Genomic DNA, 17,261 nt, shown 5'->3' on the forward strand with positions numbered 1-17,261 from the left:
CACTGCACACCCTGAGGGTGCTGCACACAGCAGGGTGGCCAGAGCCAGTCCTCGGCAGTGATTTCCACACCCCTGGTTGTCCGAGTTGCTTCTGCCTGGGCATCCCAGTTCTCTGCCCCAATGGGGAGGCTTAGGGACATGGCTACTTCCACGTTCAGGGCCAAGGCCATGCCAGGGATGTCCTGCAGGGAAATGTAAACTTTACGCTGGAGCCCGGGACAGGCTCAGGCAGGGGACCTGCAGGCAGGCGAGGCGGTGGGTGACATTGCCAGAGCTGGCAGAGCCTAGCCTGGAGGCGCCCATTCCTGCAGTGCCTCCAAACCCAGCTCTGAGCCGCTCTTTCCCATCTCCTGTCCCAGATCCATGGCAGGTTAAGGGTGAGGGACTGGCTGTGCCTGCTGCACAGCACAGCCACACGCCCTTGCCAGCAGCACCATCGCAGGAGACGCTCTGGCCCCAGGCAGGGCACAAGGACAGCACCCGAGGAACGGCACCGGGCACGGCAGGAGCACGACTGGACACAGCAGGAGCGTGGGGCCCCGTGCCAGGACAAAGCGCAACCTCAGCACGGCTCCGGCCACGGGCAAGCTCCCAATGGCTGAAGCCTCCTGCCGCCCTCACAGGGGTCCCCGCCGTCCCGCGGAGGACAGCATCCCTGGGCCTTTCAACATTGGCACCGGGTCCGGTCCAAACCCTGGCTCGCCGGAGCTGGGTCCAGGCCAGTCCAAAGCTGCCGTGACGCGGGGCGCAGGAGAAGCTGTTTGTACAGCTGTGCACAGCACGGCAGCGCGAGCCAGCCCCGGGAACACGATGTTTAGAAAAGCACCGGCTAATTTGAGAGTGGATCTGCGCGAGCCGGGGCTGGGGGACGCGCGGCCCAGCTGCAGCCTGGCAGCAGAGCGGGATGCGGGGCCGAGGGGAGGATGCTGGCTGCGTACCCCGCCTCTAGTTTGCCTTGTAAATGGACGTCAGGCTTCAATTAGCGGTGGGAATGATGTTCAAAGTGTGAAAGCGGGCCCCGAAGCGCCTGGCCACGAGGCCGCCCCGTGGTGCCAGCACCGGAGGCACCTGCCCGGGGCACAGAGCCCAGGCGGGCGGTGTGGGACGTGCGCCAGCAGCTGCAGAGGGGACAAAGGGCGCAGCAGCCCCCGCCCCGTGCCCTCCGTGCCCACAGCCCCACCGGCCCAACCTCTGCCCGCATTCCCCCGCGGCGTCCCCGGACGGGGGGGAGGCGGGGGGGACAAGGGGGCAAACGCAGCCGTTTGCGGGGAGCCACCGAAGCGGGGCCGGGGGCTCTCGGGGCGCTGCCGAGCACCGCGCCCGACGGCCGGGGCAGAGCCGCCGAGGCTGCGGGGCCCGGCGGGGCCGGCGGGGCAGTGCCCGGCGGCGGGGCCGAGCGCGGGCGGAGGGCTCCCTCTCGAGGCCCCCGGCCAGCACTGCCCGCACCCACCGCGGGGCCGGCACCGAGCCCCGGGGCGCGGCCCCCACCGTCGGGGCGCCGGGGACGAGCACCGGCAGCGAGCCCCCGGGGCTGGGGGGAGCCGGCAGTGAGCGGCGGGGCTGGGCCCGCCGCAGGCCAGCAGCGGGGGCACCGGGCGACACCGCGGGGGGGGGACGTGTCCTCCGCCTCGGCCACCAAAGGGGAGGCACTGCCACGAGCACGCGGTCTGCGGTGGGCACGGCCGGTGGGACCGCTTCTAATGAGCTCCTCTCGTTAACCAGCGGAGCTTGCTATGCTGCCGACGCCACCACCAAGGGGGAGGGTGTCCCAGCAGCCCCCACGCATCGTGTTGGCACCCCATGCACCATGTTGGTGCCCCACGCATCATGTCAGTGCCCCACACATCATGTCAGTGCCCCACGCATCATGTCGGTGCCCCATGCACCATGTCGGTGCCCCACACATCATGTCGGTGCCCCACGCACCATGTCGGTGCCCCATGCACCATGTCAGTGCCCCACGCACCATGTCGGTGCCCCATGCACCATGTCGGTGCCCCACGCATCATGTCGGTGCCCCACGCACCATGTCGGTGCCCCACGCACCATGTCGGTGCCCCATGCATCATGTCGGTGTCCCATGCACCATGTCGGTGCCCCACGCACCATGTCGGTGCCCCATGCATCATGTCGGTGCCCCACGCACCATGTCGGTGCCCCACGCACCATGTCGGTGCCCCATGCATCATGTCGGTGTCCCATGCACCATGTCGGTGCCCCATGCACCATGTCGGTGCCCCATGCATCATGTCGGTGCCCCATGCACTATGTCGGTGCCCCATGCATCATGTCGGTGCCCCATGCACCATGTCAGTGCCCCATGCACCATGTCGGTGCCCCATGTACCACGTCAGTGCCCCACATACCATTTTGGTGCCCCGTGCCAATCCTTGTCCTGCTCCCCGTGGGCCCCCACTGGAGCCAAGCAGCTCCTCGCCACTCACAGCCCCGAGCAGCCGCACTCCCGGTCTCTGCCCCCCCCGGCCCCGGCTGTGCCCTCGGGACATGAACCCTGCGGCACGGCCACCCCGGGCAGCAGGTGGGCAGCTGGGGATCTGCGGTCAGGCCTGCACCAGCGGCTGCTGAGCACCAGGATGTCACCTGTGCCTGCGGTGGCCCAGGACAGGAGCAGGTGGTGGCAGCGGACGCGGCGCTGCAGGTGAGCCGAAGATGCAGATGCAGGCGCGGAGGTGACGGCGCGGCACTGGGACGTGTGGGGAGGTGACGAGTGGCCGGGCGGGAGGTGACCTGTGCAGGGAGCGGCCATCATGCCCGGGACACGGCGAGGCACGGGGACAGCAGGGCACTGCCACGGCGGAGCAGCCGACCTGCAGCAGCGGCTGAGACAGGCCCGGTGGCACTGCGGTGACACCGGCACCTGGTGACCCGGGGGTGCTGGGTGTCGCCTCCATGGGGCGCTGGGTGTCCCCTCCCGGGGCGCTGGGTGTCCCCTCCACGGGACACGCGATGTCACCTCCCTGGGGCTCGGTGTCCCCCTGCCCGATGCGCCCCCGGGTGCCGGCTGCCCCCCGCCGGGCGCGCTCCGTGTCCCCCCGTGCCGCTCGCTCCCGCCCCGCGGCTCCCGCCCGAACACCGGCGCGGCGGCGGCAGCCAATGGGGTGCTGGGGGGCGTGTCCTCCCCGCTCGCGGGACCAATAGGGGGCTGGGGGCGTGCCCGGGGCGGGGCGCGGAGCCAATGGCGGCGCGGGGCGGGGCGGGGCGGGGCGGGGCGATGCTGCCGCCGGCGGGGGTGCGGGAGCGCGTCCGGGCCGTGCACGGCGGCGCGGCGCTGCCCGAGCTGCTGCGGCGGTACGACGGCTGGGCCGGCCGCTACGAGCAGGTGCGGGGCACCGGGACCCGCCGGGAGCCCCCCGGCACCGGGAACAGCCCGGCACCGGCACCGGCACCTCCCCGGCACCGGGACCGGTTCCCCCCCCGGCGCCCCGCCGGCCGCCCCGCTGACCGCCCCGTCCCGCAGGATGTGGCCGCGCTGGAGTACCGGGCGCCGCACCTGGCCGCCGCCTCGCTCGCCTTCGCCTTCCCCGCGCCGCCCGCCGGGGCGCGGGTGCTGGACGTGGGCTGCGGCACCGGGCTCGTAGCGCGGGAGGTACGGGACGGGACGGGACGGGACGGGAGGAGCGGGAGGCCCGGAGGCTGCGGGGTAACGGCGCCGCCCGTCCGTCCCCGCAGCTGCAGCGCCGCGGGTTCGGCTGCCTGCACGGCGTGGACGGCAGCGCGGGGATGCTGGAGCGGGCGCGGGGCACGGGGCTGTACCGGCAGCTGCAGCGCTGCGTGCTGGGCCGGGAGCCGCTGCCCGGGCCCGCAGGTAACGGCCGGCACCGGGGGGGCGGCGGGGGCCGCTGTGGGTCCCCGCGGGGCCGGTGACACGGGGCCCCCGCAGAGCACTACGACGCGGTGACGGTGGTGGGAGCCCTCGGCGAGGGGCAGGTGCCGTGCTCGGCGCTGCCGGAGCTGCTGCGTGTCACCAAGCCAGGTGAGGTGGCCCCATGGGACGTGGTCCCCATGGGACGGGTACCCCCGCCCGGGTACGGGCAGGCCGGGACATGGCCTCGTCCCCACGGGCACGGGGTCACACGCTGGCAGCCCGGCCAGCTGGGTCCAAGCCAGGGGTCAGGGCAGTGGCACTCGTGACCCGCTGCCACCCCCGGGTGACACGGCACAGCGGGGGCCCCGTCACCCCATCCCCTGTCCGGGCAGGGGGCTTCCTGTGCCTGACCACCAGGAGCAACCCCTCGAACCTGCGCTACAAGGCGGAGCTGGAGGCAGCGCTGCAGCGGCTGGAGCAGCAGGGGGCCTGGCAGAAGGTCCTGGCCCAGGAGGTGGAGCGCTGGGAGAGGGCCACCGAGGAGGAGGAGAGCGTCCAGGGCACTGGCTACATCTCCGGCGTGGTCTACATCTATCGCAAGTGCCCCGTCCCACCTCTCGAGGAGGGCTGAGAGCTGAAACAGCACTGGGGAAGGGGGCTGAGCCTGGTGCCCTGCATGATGTCACCCTGCGTGTCCCCTGCCCCGCGCAGCCATGCCACCCCCTTCCCACACAGCGGCGCATTCAGAGCCCAAACTTCCCCATTTCCTTCCCCATCTCCTCCCCTCGGGTCTGAGCCCTGGGGACCTGCTCCTCAGCTCAGGGAGGGCCTCCAGGTTTCATCAGGGTCTTCTGGGCACCCCCGTTAGCCCTGACATTCAGGTGCCTTGGTCCTTGTCTTTGCTGTCCCATCTCGCAGCTCTTTGTGACATCTTGCAGCTCCATCTGACTGGGCAGAGCCACCTCCTGTCTGGGCTGTCTCCTCCCCACTGTGCCCACCTCCCACGTGGCCGTGGTCAAAATCTGGATCCTTCTTCATCTTCCCTGCTCCAGACCCCAGGCCTCTGCCTGGGGACTGTTGCTGATGGGTCCCCATCACCACAACCTGCTGTCCCCCTGTTCATCCCCCCCCACCCCCAGGAGCTAAACCACTGTGCCCCAAGGTGCCGGAGCCCCGTCTGAACCCGGAGCAGCTGTGCCAGCACAACGCCCAGCTGGAGAAGCTTTCCGAGCACCACATCAGCCTTTCATCCCTGCTTAAGCTCTCATTTTCCTACAGCTTTGTAGTTAATGGTCTGGGTGGAAAATGAACCTGGAAGAGACCTCGGGAGTTGGTGGCTGCTCCCCACCCAGGAGCCGCCCTGACATCTCCTGCCCGTCCTGTTCCCCAAGCCCCTTGTGATGGTGCCTCCACCCCTTCCTCCTCCAGTCCTTCCTTGGGAAGTTTTTTACCCAAATCTCTTGCTGGGATCTTTCTTTCTTCCTTCCCCAGACCTGTTGCTGCTTGTCCCATTCCCATGGATGTGGGGATCGGGTGATCTCCTTCCTCCCTGGAGCTCAGCCCCGTTGGGAAGTGGCAGCCCTGCCGTCCGCGCTGGGCTCTGATCGTATCCAGCGCTCGGTGCCCATCCCGGTGCAACCAAACCGGCGGCTGAGCCCTGTGAGCCCTCGCCCCTGTCCCAGGGCTTTGGGGACAGCCGAGCGCCGCGGGCTGGGTGCCCTGAATGTGTTTTGAGGACCGCAATACCCGCTGTAAAAATGGGCACTTGTCACCCCTCCTGGCTGGTCTGCGTTGTCCCCCCGTGTCCTGGTGTCATGGTGCCCACCTCCCCTCTGTGTCACAGGCACTGTCCCTTTGTCCCCAGTGCTGCCCCGACCAAGGGGCCGTGGCTGTCCCCATCCCATGCTTGGCTGTCAAATAAACCTGTGCTGCATATCTGGGGCGTGTTATTCCCTCGCGTGGGGCCACCGGCCATCCTGCGGGGTGGGGAGGGTGACCAGGAGGTGGGGGGGGAGGGGGATTTGGGCCCACCCCTCTTCCTGCCTCAGTTTCCCTGCTCCTGCATGGGGAGCACCCTGGCTGGCAACTGCTGCATCCTCATGGGGACATGGGGGTGTGCCAGGACAGCCCCTCCCCGAGCTGGCCGCAGGGGTGCAAGAGCCATGGGAATTGTCACTGTCTCCCCACAACACAGCTTTAAAATGAGCCCAGGCAGCTTCGGTGGCACCGAGACCTTTATGGGGGCCGGGAGCCGGCGGCAGCACCCAGCACGAACACAGCCCCTGCCCGCGTCCCGGGGGCGGTGGGCAGGATCCGTCCCCTCACCCGAGGGGAGCAGGGCTGGCAGTGGGACAGGGCCACACGTTGTCACAGCCTGCGGGCAGGGCAAAGCGCCAGGGGGGCCGGGACGGGGACGCAGCCATTGTGGGAACGGGGTGCATGGGCAGGGGGTGCTGGATGTGGGCAGGCTGGGGACCGCGGGCCTGTCCCCACGGGCTGGCGCCCAGGGCAGGCAGCTCACACATAGTCTTTCATGGGGTAGCCCATGGGGCTGCAGCTCTTCACCGCTCGGTACTTCTTGGGGTAGTGATCCCGCTGGGATGGGGGCCCTGAGCAGCACAGGATGCCCCCGCCGAAGAGCTGGAGGGCACTGGAGGCCCAGCCGATGTAGAGGGCAGCCCCCAGCTCTCTCTTCAGGGCCTCGGGCACCATGGGGTTGTAGAAGTTGGTGACGATGCTGTTGGCGGACCAGGACACGGGGATGAGCAGCACAATGCCAGCCAGGACGAAGATGGCACCTGCCACGATGGAGACGCGCGTCTTGGAGTTCTTGTCCTCCACACAGCGGGTGCAGTCGGCACCCGAGATGGCGGTGAGGAGGGCGAAGAAGGCCACGATGATGGAGGTGACCACCAGGGCACGGGCGGCTTGCAGGTCGGAGGTGAGGTCCAGCAGGGAGTCGTAGACCTTGCACTGCATCTGCCCCGTGCTCTCATACACGCAGTTCATCCACAGCCCTTCCCAGAAGACCTGGGCCACCACGATGTTGTAGCCGATGAAGGCCGTCACCTTCCACATGGGCAGGGCACAGGTGAGGATGGAGCCCAGCCAGCCCAGCACGGCCAGCACCAGCCCGCCCAGCTGCATCGTCATCGTCGCCATCGCCAGCACCTGCAGGGACAGGGCACAGCCATCACATGCGGGGTTCCAGAGCCGGGCTGGCGCTCGGAAGGGTGGTGCCTTCGGGCTGGGTGCATCCTGCTCCCATCCACATGGGGACGGCTGCAGGCCAGCACGGGGACACACGTGCTGCGTGGAGCATTGCTGCAGAGCAGCACGGGGACACTTGTGCTGCAGGGAGCATTGCTGCAGGCCAGCACGGGCACACATACTGCCGTGAGGAGACTGAGCTGCAGGAGCCCAGGCAAGTTATGTTTTCACTCAAAATGTCCCCACAGCACAAGGCAGTCGTGTGTGGTTGCCCCATCCCAGCTGAACCATGCCAGTGCAGGGCGCATTATGGGGAGGAAGGCTTTTGGGGAGCAGGACAAGGGCTCGCTGTGCCCATCAGGGCAGGGCTCCCACCCCACAGCTGCGCCGGGCTCTGCCCCATCGCCTACCGGCCCTGCCGGCTCCTACAGGCTTCACTCTGCCCTCGGCGCACTCTGCCCCTTTGGACCTGGGGCTTCCTGTCTGGGGCGCTGGGAATGGGCGCGAGCCCAGGTCTGTCCCTGATACCGACTGCAGGGCTCAGCACTTTCAGAGATACCGGCTCCTTTTTCTCCAGACAAGCAGCACAGGGAGCCCAGGGATGAACTGGGGCTGGTCAAACCCTCATAGCTGACTACAGAGTGGGGCACCGTGGACAGCTGGATACAGGGGGTGCTGCTCCCTGGATGGGGGGACAACAGGGGCACCGACCGCTGCACCATGCCATGGTCCCTGGGCTCATCCCAAATCGCTGCTCGGCCCCACGCGGAGCAGACCCCGGGCTGCCTGCACCTCCCCGCCAGGGGCCAGGACCCGCGCTTGGCGGCCGGGACCAGCCGAGTTTTTATGGTCCCGGTGTGGCAGCAGGTATCGGCTGTGCCTGGCACACCCTGAGGCTGTTGCAGGTTTCACCGCAGTTTCTCCAGTCCCGGTTTCGGTTTCTGCGGCCTCTCCTGCACAGCTGTGCTTCCGTCCTTCCCCGGCACCTCTCACCCATTGGCACCCCTGCTGTGGCAGGCGCCTGGCCGAGCTGGGGCTCTGCGTTAGGCCCTTTGGGCCAAAAATAAAGTCCCTTTCTCCCAGAAAATGGAAGAGGCCAGGGGTTGGGATGATGGGAAGCCATCCTAGGTGTCCACTGCAGCCAGCGGGTCCCAGGCTGGTGGGGCTGCTCCAGCAAGTGTCACCATCACCACGGACGTCTGCACCAGGGACTCACGGCAAGCATCGTGCTCCCATTCCTGCCCATCCACTGCCTTTCCCAGCTCTGTGGGAGCGTTTGGGCTCCCCACTTCCATCCCCCCCTCCCAGCAAAGGATGGGCATGAACCAGGAGCTCTCAAAGCCTCCAAACCCAAGGAGCACCCAGAGCCCCACAGCTCGGGAGCCCCCATGGTGGGCAGCAGGTGTTGCCCCCACATACCCCGAGGTGCACACACAGGATGTTCCCAGGGCTGGCCACAGGCCGGCCACGCACCGGCACGGTTTCAGTGCTGGAAGACAAACAGGCAAAACACCCGGTGTCACCCACGCTGGCCCCAGGTGCTCTCGGGTGGCCCCAGGGCGCGGGGCCATGCCAGCGCACCCCTCCCGCCGTCCCACGTCCCGGCTGGCGCCCGCCACCTCCTTCCTGCTCGGCGCGGCCGGTCGGGCAGGAGCAGCGCCCGGTGCCGGTCCCGATGCCTGGGGCCCTGCGACAGCGTGGGGCGGCCCCGCCACCACGCCTGGCGCCGTGAAGGCATCTCACCTTCGAGGCACCCGCTGTCACCTCCAGGGGTCCCCCGGTGGCCCAGGAGGGGAGCACGGCCACGGCAGGGAGGCCAAGGCTGGACCAGGGGTGAAGAGAGAGGCTGGCCCCAGGCCCCAGCCCGGGGGAGGCTGGTGCTGGCCCTCCGGAGAGCAGCTTTTGGGGTGTTTGAGGCTAGTGTTCTCCAGGTGTGGGGTCCGCAGCGGAGGCCCCGCAGGCTGCCCCGCCACTGAGGCCAGAGGATAAAGACAACGGAGCAGAGCGGGGTCCGAGCAGCTGCCGTTTAATGTGGGATGGCTGCGACACAGGAACAGGCGCTGCCACAGCCGGGGGCACCGTGAGCCCCCCCGGGCCGCCCCGGCTCCTGCCCCGCGGCGGGGGTGAGAAGCCCGGTGCAGAGCCCCGCGCACCGCCCGCTCCCCTCCCGCCTCCCCGACCGGTTCTCCCAGCCCGGCCGCTGCCTTCCCACTCCCAGGATAATGATGCCCGCGCCCCGGGGAGCTGCCGAGAGAGATTCCACGCGCATAGAGCTACGCAAAAATGCTGAAAGTAGGTCAAAGTAAAACTACAAGGCACAGGGGGTAAGAGCACCCCAGCCACCCCTCAAGACCGTGCCGGGGTTTGCTGAGCCACCACGTCCCCTGACCACGTGGGACAGGTTTGCTGTCCCCGCTGCCCCGTGGTGACCTAAGGACACGTCCTGGGGTTTTCCCGGCCTCCGCAGCGGCGTTTGGGCGAGTCCCCCGGCCAGAGCCGCGCAGGGCGCGGAGCCGTGTGTCACCCACGGGACGGGCACCCCGCAGCGCTCAGGGCTGTGCCACGGCACGGCACACCCCGATACCGGCAGCCGGGGCTCCTTCACCAAGGAGATGCTGCGGGTGCCCCCGAGCCGCGGGGGGGAGCGGGGCAGGCAGCCAGGACAGCAGCGTTTTGTTCCCAGTCCCGGACGGGATTAAAGAACCAGCTTCAATCCACAGGCGAACAAAGGCGGCTCTGTCTGCCCTCCCTCACACCGGCCCCTCCGCGCAGCCCCGGCACCCGGCCCCGACCCAGCCCCCCCGTGGGGCCGTGGGATGCCCTGGGGGCATCCCCCCCAGGATTCACCCGTGGTGCCTGGGTGGGCGCAGCGGGGCGGCGGTGGGTCCGGGTGGGAGAGGCGCCAGGGTGCGTGCGGGGCGCGGGGAGCGGCTCCTAGACGTAGTTGCTGGCCGGCAGCGAGCGGGACGCCGTGTACTTGGCAGAGTAGGGCTTCTCGCCCCGCGGCGGGCAGGTGCAGCACAGGATGCCCCCCCCGAGCAGCAGCAGCGCGGAGGCAGCCCAGCCCACGTAGAGGGATGAGCCCAGGTCCCGCTTCTGGGACTCAGCGACCAGAGGGTTGTAGAAGTCCCGGATGATGGAGTTGGCCGACCAGGAGATGGGGATGAGGATCAGCACGCCGGCGATGATGAAGGTGACACCGGAGAGGATCATGACCTTGGCCTTGGCGGTCTCGTCCTCCACGCAGTTGGTGCACTTGCCGCCGGCGACGGCGAGCAGGGTGCCCAGCACGGCCAGCACGATGGCCACCACCACCAGCGCGCGGGCGGCCTGCAGGTCCTGCGGCAGCGCCAGCAGGGAGTCATACACCCGGCACTGCATCTGGCCCGTGCTCTGCACCACGCAGTTCATCCACAGCCCTTCCCAGATGATCTGTGCCACCACGATGTTGTTGCCCACAAAGGCCGTCTCCCGCCACATGGGCAGCGCACAGCAGAGGATGGAGGCCAGCCAGCCGATGACGGAGAGGGCAATGCCCAGCACCTGCAGCCCCATGGAGGCCATCGCTCGCCGGCGTGTGCCTGCGCGCAGTGCCGCCCGCCGGGACCATGGCGGGCGTTATATGCCCTCGCCGAGGGAGGAGCCATCCCGCCGGCACCGGATGAAGGGGTAAAACCAGTTTCCCGGGATTCCTCTGCTCGCATTTCTCCCCACAGCCATGACACCTAATATCCCTGCTGCTCCCACGGTGGCCAGGATGAGGCCACCCAGGTGCAGGATTGCGGCCACATGCTGCCCGTGGGCAGACAGGGAGATGCCCAGGTAGGGCCAGGGCAGGCCCTGCAGCTCACCCTGGGGTGCTGTAGGGGAATAGGCAGCATCCGGGATGGGGATTTCTCCGCCATCACTCCCAGCCCCTTCTTCTCCATGACCTGGATGGATGCCTCCACGCTTCTGTGCCCCGGTTTCCCCCCAGTGGCTGCTCCTGCCCCGGCTGCCATAGGCCCCATGCCAGGGAGCAGCAGCTGTGCCAGCCCTGCTGCTGGGCTCCACGCCGGGCAGGGCACAAGCGGCTCTTGTTTGTTCCTTGGCGTCTGACGAGCGCTTCCCTTCCCTCCATTTGGCCTCAGGCAGGAGGTGCCGCCGCCCGCCGCCAAGACCCACAAACCGGTCGGAGCTGCTGCCGGCTTGCCGCGGAGCAGAGATGGCGCTGCCTGGGGCAAGGCAAGGGGCAGACCCCAAAGCCCTGATCACCGTCCCCGCAGCCAGCATTCACATGGCAGCCCCCAGCCCCAGCCTGGGCTTAGCTGGACCAGGCACATGGTGCCGAGACGCCAGCATCGTTCTGCAACCACCTCGAAGTGCCCCGGTGCCACAGTGGCACCAAGTGGGGACCGGGGTGCTGAGCACAGCAGGCCACATGGTGCTGGGGGCACTTCCACCAGCAGACACCAATACTTCGGGCTCTGCCCGACCTCTCCCCTTTTAATCCCCCAGCCCCTGTGCACGTCTCCTGCCTGCCCACTCCAAAGCCCATCTTGTCCGCCCAACTCCATCCTGTGCAGAGGCACAGCCTGAAGCCAGACAGCCCGCAAGGACAGACAGACAGGCAGTGCACTGTTCCCTTTCCAGCTTAATCTCTGGGAGAGATAACAGGGCCTGAGACTATCTTTGTTTTTCCAAGCACGCAGGCACCGCGTGGATAAGGTATCAGGAAAGCCCCGTGGGGCTGCAGGGGGGGGAAGAGCCAGCCCCCACCAGGTGCTGCATCCTCCAACCTGCCAAGAAGTGGGATGGTGGCTTGCTGATATGATATAACTGCTTGTGCTAATTGTTCGGCATGACGGGTTCTTGAGCCACTTCTGACCATGCTGGGGCATCTCCGGGCATTTGTACAGAGAAGGCTCCTGCTCTAATGCACAGCCACACTCACGATGGGACGAGCCGTGGCCGTGGCAGGGAGGTGACAGCAGCCTGGTGGTCCATGCAGGGTGGTGCCACGAGGATGCCACCAGTACTGTGGCTGGGGACACAGGTGTCCATGCAGGCAGGGCAGAGCTCAGGCACTCAGGGACACTTGGGTCTCGCTGCAGAGCCCCCTGTCCGATCCCTGTGCTGTTTCAGGGGAGCCACCCAGATGCCGGGGCGCTCCCGTGTCCGTCTGTCCATCTGGAGCACCCACATTGCTGGCATACCAGTGCGCCCACCCTCGAGCCAAAGGGCCGAGCGCCGCGGTCAGGGCTCTCTTTAATCAGCGGGGCGGCGGCAGGGACCAGAGCATCCCCTGGCCGGGGCACCCTTCCAGGGATGCAGCACCGGGGCCGAATCCTGCCCCAGGCTGGATGTGGCTTTGCCGCCCAGCCAGCTGCTTTAACCACACTATCATTTGGGGTTGGAGGCAAGCACGCACACATGCGTGCACACACCTCCATAGCACAACCTCGGCCCGTGTGGGCCGTGTCCCCACAGGTGCCTCCGGGCTGGGGACAAATGGCAAGGTGGGGAGCGGGACATTGCCACGCGCAGCGCATCCAGCGCCTGCGCTGAGACAGGCACGGGGCAGCTCGCCCTCACCCTCGGAGCCAAAGCAGGCGCCAGCGTGCCCATTTGACAGCTGATTACTGTAATTAAAGCCAGAATGCGACATGTCCTCAAAGTGGTGTCTGTCACCAAGAAACAGCCCTCGTGCCCTCCCCCACGTCCCCCAGCCAACACAGCCGGCCCCATGTCCCCAGCAGTGCCGCGGAGGCCAGCAGGACACACGGACACAGGGCTCAGCAGGAAGCAGCGAAGCTGACCCCTGCAGCAGCATCCCACCTCACACTACACCAGAGGATGCCACCCCACTGGGGACACAGCCTAGCTGGACTTCAGGGAACTCCTCCACACCAAAATGGGGTGCTCAGTCTGTCCTGGGGTTTCGCCTGGCACCAGCTGAGTGTGGTTGCCTTGCCCCGAATCCCATGGGATTCGCGGGTCAGGGGGGACTGAGCTGCTGTCCTCGCTCCAGTGCACCCCAAAGGGCTTGGAGAGGGCAGAGCTCACCTCCCATGGTGGCTCATAAAATGCTCCCCGTGGATCCCCCTTGCTGCGGCAGGACAGAGACGTGCTGCATCCCCGTGAGGCCACCCTGGGGCAGGGACAGGGGACCAGGCATTAAACCTGCAGTCGCCGCAATGCTCAGCGCTGGTGGCACGGAGGGACTGGCACAGTCCCTGACCTTGTGCCGGGCAGAGGACACCCTGCAGGGACAGGGCTGGCAGATGTCCCTGCGTGGGTCACGGGTGGCAATTCCCCCTCTCCCTTGCCCCTGCATTTGCTCCCAGTGCAAGACCTCACCGCGCCAGCGCCACAAATACCTCGAGGTCCCAAAAAGACAGGCAGAGGGGAGCCGGGCAGGGCCGGGAGCTGCAGCGGAGCTGGCGCAGAGCTGAGCAGCCTCTCCCCAGGGCGCACACGGGGCGGCGAGGGATTAGTTACCCACACGCCGCCTCGCTCATTGGAGACTCAATGTTCCCAAAAAGTTCTTGCCTGACATAAACCCCCTGACCAACTGAAATGTGCACACTAAGGTTGTTTTCCTCTACCTGAAAGCAAAGGTCTATTAACTCAGCACAGCCCAGACACTCATGGAAAGCACCGTGCAAGGGAGCTGCTGCCAGAAACAGGACCTTTAGTCCCTAGTCTCCAAGAAAATAAAATCCCTATCCGTTCGCTGAGCAAAAAAGCAGCCAAAAATGGGCAAAAGCACTGGTGAGTCAAAGGGACGTGTGAGCTGACGGCCACGTCCTGGGAAAGGAACACCTCTGATGTGGCATGGCAGGTGTAAGGGGGGGGGGGGTCCGCACATGGGTGATGCTCGGGGGGGTCGTGCCCTCAGCAAAGCCTGGGCAAGACAAAGAACCACTCAGAGCCCATAGGGCTGGGGGTGTCCCAGGTGTGCCGAGATTTAGGGTGGCTGGGGCGTGCCGCCAGCCCCCTGCCAGGCCCCGCCGGCCAGTGCCCCGCAGCCCCGGCACCCTGTGTGCCGCGCTGCCGGCAGCCCCGTCCCCGCCCCGCCGCCAGACAGAGCTGCCATTGATGCTGGAGCCGCCTTACCTGCTCCCCGCCGCCGCCGAAGGGGCTTCAACAATGGGACGCCTGTGTGCCCTGGCCGGGGCAGATCCTGCAGCCCCGCGCCTGAAATATAAGCGGGCGAGGCAGCGCTCACCGCCCCGGCCCCGCTGCCCCGGGGGGGAAGGCGCCGGCCCCGCCGCGACCACAACCAGGAGGAACACCCCAAGCCCCGCGCTGGCCGCACCGCGCACGTGAGCGGGATGCGGCCCCGCAGTGCCCGGGGCAGTTTCTGCTGTCACCTCCTGCTGTCACCCGCCCTGGGGCAGCCAGAGCTCCTGCCCAGTGCGAGATACACATGGGGACAGGAACGGGGACAGGTCCCCTGGGCCACCTGCGGTGGCTGTCCCCCTGCCAGCGTAGGTGCTCGTGGAGAAGGGCCACCACCACGGCGATGCTCACACACCCCTCAGTCTGGCCTTCATTCGGGATCACCTCTGTCCCCATGTCACCATGCGTCCCCCCCTTGTTCCCACCACAGGGACCCGCTGCGGGTGATGCGCCCCCTCACTTCCCAGCAGCAAGGGGAGAGAAGAGGGGCTTCAGGCACATCTGGGACCCCGCAGAGATGCCAGCCCCCTCGGCTGTTTTGGTTAAACACCAGCAAGCCGAATTCCTCGCCACAGGAATGCACCCTGAAGCGTGTGGCGGCCGGCACCCCGAAACCCTGGTGATTTGCCCCTTCCTCCGCCGTGAGTCAGGCAGCTGCCGCTGCCCCAGGCCGGCAGCGCAGCGCGAGCGCAGCCTGTACTTTGGGCAATTTGGGATGATGAGGGGGGGAGGCAGCGCGGCGCGTGGGGGCTGATTGCAGGGCCGGGGGACCCGTCACCCCGGTCCTGACCCGGTGGCCCCTGCCCCACAGCTCTGCGTGGGGTATTCCCCTGCCCCACGGCCCTGACCTAGGTGTTTCCCCTGCACCTGCGCAGCCGTGCGTGCACCGCTGGGTGCTCGTCTGCGCACGCACGCCGCCGGCATGCGCATGTGTGTGTGTGTGTGCGTGCACCTGTCTGTGAGTGCTTTTGCTCCCCGTTGTGCCTGCGCAGCCTGGCGCGTGCACGCAGGGCTGCGTCCGGGGCACGTTCCCCTGTGGGTGTGCGCACTTGTGAGGGTGGCTGTGCGTGTGCACAGGTGTGCAAGCACCCGTGTGAGCACATCTGAGTGTTGGTGTGTTTGGGATTCTGTCCCTGTATGTGTCTGTGTGTGCGTACCTGTGTGTCTGTCTGTCCGCACCTCTGTGTGTGTGTGTACCTGTGCGTGCCTGTCTGCGCGTGTGCTTGTGTACCTCTGAGTCTGTCCGTCTGTCCGTGTGGCCCTCTGTGTGTGTGTGTGTGCGCCTTTGTCTGTCTGTGTCTGTCTGTCTGCCTCTGTGTGTGTGTCTGTCTGTCTGCCTCTGTGTGTCCGTCTGTCTGTGCAGCCGTGTGTCTGTGCATCCCAGCCAGCAGGGGGTGCGTGTGTCTGGGTGTGTGCACATTGGCCCCCGTGCAGCCTGCACCTGTGCACCCCTGCACGCCGGGGCCGCAGCCGGCAGAGGTTTTGCACTGCCAGCACCCGGCTGTGTGTCCCCGGGGTGCCCCAGCCCTGTCACCACTGCCACCTGCCCGGGGACATGCCCGTCTGTGCCGTGCTTTGTCACCCCGAGGGCTGGGCGCCCCCAGCAGCACCTCACCAGGTGCAAGCCCCCTTGCCTGCTGCTTGCACAGAACCCCCCCAGTGCCCCGGGTACCCGGCCCGGCCACCAACCCCAGCCCGCCGTGGGGTGCCGTGGGGCGGCAGGCTGACCCTGGTGCATAAGGGGTGTCAGGGTGCCACGGGGTGGTGGAGGCCAGGCACAGGGTGCCACGGCACAGCACGGTGCCAGAGGCACCCAGGCACAGGGCACTGGGGTGCCGTGGGGTGGCAGAAGCTGACCCAGCTAGACTGGGGGTGTCGGGGTGCTGTGGGAAACAGCTGGGTCAGGGCCCCCTGCCTTTGGGGTCCTGGGTACTGGAGTGGGGGGGGGGCTCTGATGCGGCACAGGCTGCCAGCACCCGCTGCGCGCCGCGCTCTTGAGTAGTTAATGAGTTGTAGGGGAGCCCTCGGCAGCGGCCAGGAACAGGCTGGAGCAAGCCCGCGGGCACTCGCTCGGCGTGTCCGGCTGCAGGGGGGGGGGGCGAGCGCATTCCTGGGGTGGGGGGCTGGAAATACCTGTAGCACTCTGGTCAAACAGCCGTGCAAGGGCTGGGGGAGCCGCATGCACAGCAGCACCCCACCGCCTTGGGGTGGTTCTTTTGGGGGACAGTGGCCCCCGGGATGTGACTGCTCATGGGGCGACCACGCCTGGGCAGCCGGCCCGTGCCTGCCTTGTTTTTCTGTTGCCAGCTGCCACTCAGCCAGGCCTGCCAGGTGGATGGGGTGACGCTGCCAGAGTGTTACGTGCTCTGTCTGCTTCCTTCAAGGACAAAACATTTGAGCAGGATGAGTAAAGAGGTTTATCACCTGGCCAGGGATCCCCATGGGCACACCCAGCCCGGCACGTCCCACGTTGCACAAGGGGGATCGGGGGCTCAGGACGGGGGGGACGGGTGGAGATGGGGGCTGTGTGGGGTCGGGGCTGCGTGGGGACTGCCAACATGGGGCGCGTTGTGGCGAGGCAAAGGGGCTGCACTTTGCACGGTGATGCAAAGGTGCCTGAGTGCACCCTGCTCTCGCTGAGCCACAGTGAGATAAGGGGCAATCTGCGAGCGGATAAAAAACCCAACAAGGCTGTAATCTTAAATAAACTCCCTTCCTTTTGGACACTATGTTAAACGTGAGATCTGATAAGGTGCTCCAGAAATACAACAGACTGTGACCTACAGCATCCCTGCTGAAGAGGCTGGGCTGCGGGAGTGACGGCTCCCACCCGTGCCGTGCCGTGCCGTATCACGTCATGCTGCCTGGTGCAGGGGCCAGGGCCGGGATCTGGCCATGGCCACCTCCAGCGTGTAAGCACAAAGCCGAGGGATTTCCAGGGATTTCCAGGCCCTGCTGCCTTTAGGAAGGGTTGTGAGGGGGCAGCGGTGGACGTGGGCTCCCCAAACCGCACCAGGGTGCAGGGTGGGCACCGGGGCTGGCACACAGAGCCCGTGGACGT

At 67.2% G+C, this 17,261-nt stretch overlaps 3 protein-coding genes across 6 annotated transcripts; 1 reads left to right on the forward strand and 2 right to left on the reverse strand.

Annotated features, from left to right (window-relative positions):
- Nucleotides 1-3,196: 3,196 nt before the first annotated feature.
- Nucleotides 3,197-5,761, forward strand: METTL27 (methyltransferase like 27; the record flags this gene model as incomplete). Of its 2 annotated transcripts, XM_083805966.1 has the most annotated exons (5): nucleotides 3,197-3,340; nucleotides 3,479-3,607; nucleotides 3,691-3,826; nucleotides 3,902-3,994; nucleotides 4,219-5,761. In XM_083805966.1, the coding sequence occupies 5 exons, from the start codon at nucleotides 3,197-3,199 to the stop codon at nucleotides 4,455-4,457; spliced, it is 741 nt and encodes a 246-aa protein (XP_083662092.1). In that variant the 3' UTR covers nucleotides 4,458-5,761. The 2 variants fall into 2 exon arrangements, with proteins under 2 accessions (XP_083662092.1, XP_083662091.1); XM_083805965.1 differs by having other exon boundaries at nucleotides 3,227-3,607.
- Nucleotides 5,740-16,912, reverse strand: LOC310884326 (claudin-3-like). Of its 3 annotated transcripts, none has more exons than XM_083805962.1 (2): nucleotides 14,135-16,912; nucleotides 5,740-6,997 (listed from the first exon to the last, which is right to left on the reverse strand). In XM_083805962.1, exon 2 carries the CDS (start codon nucleotides 6,986-6,988, stop codon nucleotides 6,344-6,346), a length of 645 nt encoding a protein of 214 aa, XP_083662088.1. In that variant the 5' UTR covers nucleotides 6,989-6,997; nucleotides 14,135-16,912; the 3' UTR covers nucleotides 5,740-6,343. The 3 variants fall into 3 exon arrangements, with proteins under 3 accessions (XP_083662088.1, XP_083662089.1, XP_083662090.1); XM_083805963.1 differs by lacking the exon at nucleotides 14,135-16,912 and adding an exon at nucleotides 13,396-14,123; XM_083805964.1 differs by lacking the exon at nucleotides 14,135-16,912 and adding an exon at nucleotides 8,780-8,909.
- Nucleotides 9,047-12,921, reverse strand: LOC310884329 (claudin-4-like). The gene has a single exon (XM_083805968.1). It carries the CDS (start codon nucleotides 10,598-10,600, stop codon nucleotides 9,971-9,973), a length of 630 nt encoding a protein of 209 aa, XP_083662094.1. The 5' UTR covers nucleotides 10,601-12,921; the 3' UTR covers nucleotides 9,047-9,970.
- Nucleotides 16,913-17,261: the final 349 nt, after the last annotated feature.

The sequence above is a fragment of the Anser anser genome (genome assembly GCF_964211835.1).
Source record: "Anser anser genome assembly, chromosome: 20".
Classification (NCBI taxonomy): domain Eukaryota; kingdom Metazoa; phylum Chordata; class Aves; order Anseriformes; family Anatidae; genus Anser; species Anser anser.

Bases quoted from the DNA above. Each gene is read 5' to 3' on its own strand.
- LOC310884329 (XM_083805968.1), bottom strand. From the start codon at position 10,600: ATGGCCTCCATGGGGCTGCAGGTGCTGGGCATTGCCCTCTCCGTCATC.
- LOC310884326 (XM_083805962.1), bottom strand. From the start codon at position 6,988: ATGGCGACGATGACGATGCAGCTGGGCGGGCTGGTGCTGGCCGTGCTG.